This window comes from Heteronotia binoei, chromosome 6 (genome assembly GCF_032191835.1).
Source record: "Heteronotia binoei isolate CCM8104 ecotype False Entrance Well chromosome 6, APGP_CSIRO_Hbin_v1, whole genome shotgun sequence".
Lineage (NCBI taxonomy): Eukaryota > Metazoa > Chordata > Lepidosauria > Squamata > Gekkonidae > Heteronotia > Heteronotia binoei.
This window is the reverse complement of record NC_083228.1, coordinates 98,806,341-98,811,422: the sequence shown is the minus strand read 5'-3', so window position 1 is coordinate 98,811,422 and position 5,082 is coordinate 98,806,341. Positions and strand designations below refer to the sequence as shown.

Here is a 5,082-nt window from a genome sequence, read left to right as displayed (position 1 = left end):
CTGGCCTGCTCCTTTTTTGCTCAGTTGCATATATGTAAATGAGAATAATGTCTGACCAGGATTTCATTGAGCTATGATAGGCATAACTGACTTGAGCAACTGGCCCATCATCCCAGTGGGCAGTTTGCCATGCCATTTTGTCAGTTCTGTTATTCAAAGTCCAGCCCTAACTTCAGTGGACTCTAAGGAGTAACAAACAAAAACACCATGGAACAATCCACAGAACAATGATTGCTTTATTTAAATAAGTTCAGTGTCATCAGAAAGGAACAGTTAACATTAAATATACCAGACAAATATATACAGCTTGGTATCAAAGGTATATGCAAAACTGTCTGTCTTTGAAAGGGGAAAAAAGAGTCACCACCGGCATTTGTATTAAAACAAAAGAAAGAAAACGGGGAAATGTAACAGGTCACACATCAGTCTCAGTTGGAAAGTTTCAGGATTCAAGTGACTCCAGGCAAAATGCCAAATATAAATTTGGCATCTTGGAAAACTTAAAGCAGCTCCTCTTGGAACAAAGTAACCCAAAGCTTGTGCTCAGTCCCATGTTCTCCAGTGGGATTTGCAGTTGGACCTCAGAGAACAATCAAGCCTTCCAACTAGACATAGTAATCTCCGTGACTCCAGAAAAAAAAAAGAGACAGTTCCTGTATGGCATTAGAATAGTCCCATTTTGATGGAACTTGGAGCTGAAGCCTTAAAATGGAAAGTGGAAGGGGAACATTTGCCGCATTCATGCCTCAACACTGCCCATGCCATTTTCCCAGACTGTATCCCAAGTTTTAATGGGCATGAATATGTCCCCAGGCTATTTTAGCTTTAAAAACTCAGGCATTTTGGCAGCATTTCTGTTCTCATGCTTGCAAAAGCAATCCAAACATTGGCAGTCTTGTCAAATGCAAGGCATGGTGGAAGTAATTCTCTTCTTCAGTGTTATAGCTTTGATGACTATTGTGCAATAGTTTAATTGTGGTTTAATTGTGCAATGCACGAGCATTAGTGAAAAAACCACAGCAACTCAATTCCTACAGCACACCAAACCATAGCTGAAAAAGCTTACCTGTGGTTTCATGCCACATCTGATAGAATAGTCAACATCCTGTCCCTTGAATAGAGGCTTAATGTAAGGAACTGGGCAGCTGAAGGTTTTCACCACATGGAGGTAAACAGTATCACCTGGTAAATCACAAACTGTTAAGTCTCTATTAAAGGGATGAGACATTTTTCTCCAGTCAGTTGGTGACACTATTGATAACCCACAAACTAGCTGGATCCTGTGTAAAATTTCTGCTAAAAGAAGGTATATCCATAAGCAGAACACTTCTGCCTCCTGCTGCAGCACAAAATGGCCCCCCAGATGCTGTTCCTGAAGAAGGGGGACCCCAGGAACAGCATAAAGGAATCACAGGGAGTGAGGAATCAGTGACCTTCCCCAGTCAGTACAAGTTTTCCACTGTCTGATGTTCCATCTGAATTAGCAAGCCACAGTTATAGCAGTTATTTTAATTTTTGAGACCCCTGTCCCATCCAAAGAGGAGTGCTAAGCAGATAGAATTACAAAAGCAAATGAAAAGGAGCAAAAGTCCTCCCGACAAAAAAAAAAAGGCCAATCTGTACAAATACATGCCCCACATGCAAGATGAATGATGCAAAGCTGCCCTGACCTATACCCTCAAAAGAAAGCTTCCTTTACTTTACTGAGCTTCTTTCAAAATGGCAGCTTAAAATAAAAGAAGGATGAGTAACCCCACAAATTGTGAACACAGTCTCTGCCGGTGGAAACAGATGCAGCTTCATTTCTTCATTTGTCCTTGACCCCAAAAGCAAATTCTACTCAGGTATCCTTTTGCAAGCTTATGATTTACAGATGTCTTGCAGCCATGTATGGCTAGCCCATTGTACTTCATAATCCCTCCTCTTGATGACCACATCTCTATGATGTCACTTTTTGTCTGCAAGTGCTCCTTGAAGAATACTGTCATTTTATGTAGTGAAATACAATCACAAATCCATTGGGCTAGCTGCTGATATTCTGGTGCTTGCCTCTGTCTCCCAGACACTTGCAAGATTCTAGAGAAAGCAAAGGCTATGTAAACTACTATTTTCTTTTAAAGAAATATTTACCCTTTTCTTTATTTAAAAGGGCAATCCCTTATACATTACAATGACTTGCTCAGTAGCATCCATGTTTGTTACCTCTCCTTCCTGCTTCCAGCATTACATAGGCCACCCTTTCATCTCTGGTGAATAAATTATCAAAGTAGGAGGCAAAACCAGTAATCTGCTGTTTCAGAAAATGCTGCCTCCTGAATACCTGCAAATGCTAGGAACTTTGGTGGATGCTTTCTGAAGACCCCTCACTACTGCCATTCAAAAAGGGTGCTTCAGGCATTTCCCCCAGGTCTGCATCAGCTGCTTCCTCTTGGATTGTGAGGTGAACATCTGGCAATGAAGACTCGCTCACACTGCTCCCTTCCATGGAGCAGAGGGTGCAGGCCATGCTCTCCTGCAGCATGTTCAGCATCATTGGGATCTGCAATGACTTCAAGTCTGAGATGGTTGACAGAGGTTTGATGGCTTGGCCCCACTCCCTCTCTTCATCTTTGTAAAGCAGCAGCAAATTGGATTTCTTTTCTTTCCTCTTGGATTTCATGTAGCCCAGTGTTATTCCCAAGAGAAAGACTCCATAGAAGGACATAACAATCAGGATATAGAAGTATTCATTTCCATTCCCGCTACTCTTCTCAGTAGTAGACATTTCAGTGGTATGACTGACAGCAGCAAGGACAGAGTGGGTCATATTGGGATGATCCATCATGAACATCGATGTTCTCTGGAGAAAGGAGGAACCTGGAACACAAATGGATTTAGGAATGAGAACCAAAATTTACTTCTATGAAAACAAAAGTTATGTTAGTGAGATGTGAATGAAAATATTTAGTCTTAAATTGAGATGTATTACTGTTTTGGCTGGTGTACACAGGTTCAGCTCTACAGGCAAATTAGGACATTGTCTCCGGGGGAAATTAGGGGTGTCACCGACCAGTCTCCTGTCCTGCCCACCCATCACTTCTGTATTGCTGCCTGTGCTTGGAGGCCAGAACACCTAAACCTCTTTGCCCTCTAACCTTTGCCACCTAAACCTTTTCCAGTCCTCTAACATAGCAAGTCACAAGTTCCCAACAGGAATTCCTCAACTCCTGTGGCATTCCCTCCTTTTTTGAAAGTTTGGCTATTATTTTACTAGCTCTGGCAATCCTGCCAATTGCTGTGGTTACCTAGGCAACCAAGATGATGACAAAACTCTTACAAGCAACAGGAGTCTGCAAAGAGTTTGGGAAGCCCTATGGAGCATGTGTGGCTTGCTGTGTTTTTAGAGATCTGGGGAGAAAGGGGACAAGGAAGGATTAGTTGTTCTAAATGGTGGGGAGGGATGGAGACAAGACAGTGTGCATGCAAAGGTACAGGGACATTTGGAGGAGGGGTGGTAGGCAGGGCAGAGGGGTGGGGTGCCATTTCATGCTCTTCCTCAGGCAGCAATGTGTCTTGAATTGGATATAGGGCTTAACAAAGGAGGAATATTTCAAGGGAGACAGGTTCAGGAGATCAGTCTCAATGATAGTTATGCCATAGCTGTATGAAGGCCAATGTAGTGTAGTGTGTAGTCAAATAAATTCTGGGTTCAATTCATATTTCAGCCATAAGCTCAACAGGTAGCCTTAAGCTGGCCATTCTCTCACCCTTGATCTTCCATGGCAATAATGGAATAATAATGCTGGCCTACTATACCAATTCCCTTGAAGAATTACTGAGATAATCTTATGGAAAGAGATTTGAACCCCAAGTATTGCTCTTATAATTTAACTCTATATCACCCCACATTGTTCCTTTCCTGTAAGCATACTGTCCAAATGGATATGTATATTATTTCATCAACTGACTTTCTTATGAGCAATGCATGCTTTTTTGTGTTAAGATCAGGCCTCAGATTCAGTGGGAGCTCACAGGAGCACAGCTCCTGCACCTTTCTGAGAGTTCCACCTCCTTGTCCATTGAATAGTATGTGCAGCTGCATAACAATGCCTGGATGAGCTCCACCACCTATTTTTCTACAAAATAACTGCTGGTTAAGACACATATTGAAATAGATGCCAGAAACAATGCTGGATCGTGAATGAACAAATGACCCCCTCCCCCAGCAATTCTCAGATACAAGAAATACATAAATGGGAAAGGCAGAAGTGGGGAGAGACTTATTGACAAAGCTTTGTGAATTGGTATAGCTTGTCAGCATTATACTAGAGGAAACAGTAATAGGAAAGTGCAGTGAAGCAAAAAGAAAAATTATTTGAACAACTTACGTGAGCCTGCAAATAATTTCTTTCTTCCCAGAGCTCCAGAGAAGACTGTTCCTGTCTCAGATTCCTGTGTTCTGAGAACTTTTCCCAGCTGAGGCCAGAATTAATAGTCTCTGAAGAAATGTTTCATCATGTGACATTGCGTTTACAACAGTTTCATGCTGGAGTCAACGAATGAACTCCAAGGCCTGTGGTTCAGCGGCTGAACTCCTGACACCTCTGTAAAATGAAAAGGGTGAGAATTCTGAGTCACGTTTTCCGTAACGAAGACCAGTGCCAGAGAGTTTGGGTCGGCATGCTGCACAGACATTCACAGTCCAACACTGAGTAATGTTACTTGCACTGAAAGCTGTTTTGTGTATATTAGCCCTGCTAATGGCTTTGCCAAGCAATACAGTGAAGTGAAAAAGCAATCAGCAGAAAGTCCCTTTCATGGCCATGTGCAAGTGCCAGTTTCTTCCTGGGGCTAAAAGATTGCCAAGATTCACAAGGGACCCCCAGACTTCAGGCAATTTCTGCTCAGGGGTGATCCCTGCATGGTTTTATCTTGTTGCCATTGTGAATGAAAGGAATATAATGCTTCAGTGCTTCCCCATACCATTCTTCTATTGTTTCTATCATTTTTTGTGGTGCCAGTGACTTGGGGCCTCTACTGCAGAAAAAGAGGGAGAAAGAAGTAAACAAATAAAACATAAAGACATACTTATTCATCAGTACA

The 5,082-nt window shown here is 42.2% G+C and overlaps 1 protein-coding gene across 1 annotated transcript; it reads right to left on the bottom strand.

Moving 5' to 3' along the window:
* Nucleotides 1–218: 218 nt before the first annotated feature.
* KCNE4 (potassium voltage-gated channel subfamily E regulatory subunit 4) lies at nucleotides 219–4,428 on the bottom strand. The gene is made up of 2 exons (XM_060242192.1): nucleotides 4,368–4,428; nucleotides 219–2,856 (listed from the first exon to the last, which is right to left on the bottom strand). The coding sequence occupies exon 2, from the start codon at nucleotides 2,828–2,830 to the stop codon at nucleotides 2,330–2,332; it is 501 nt and encodes a 166-aa protein (XP_060098175.1). The 5' UTR covers nucleotides 2,831–2,856; nucleotides 4,368–4,428; the 3' UTR covers nucleotides 219–2,329.
* Between the last annotated feature and the right edge of the window lie 654 nt (nucleotides 4,429–5,082).

Excerpts from the sequence above, each read along its gene's own strand:
- KCNE4 (XM_060242192.1), bottom strand. The coding sequence starts at position 2,830 with ATGTTCATGATGGATCATCCCAATATGACCCACTCTGTCCTTGCTGCT.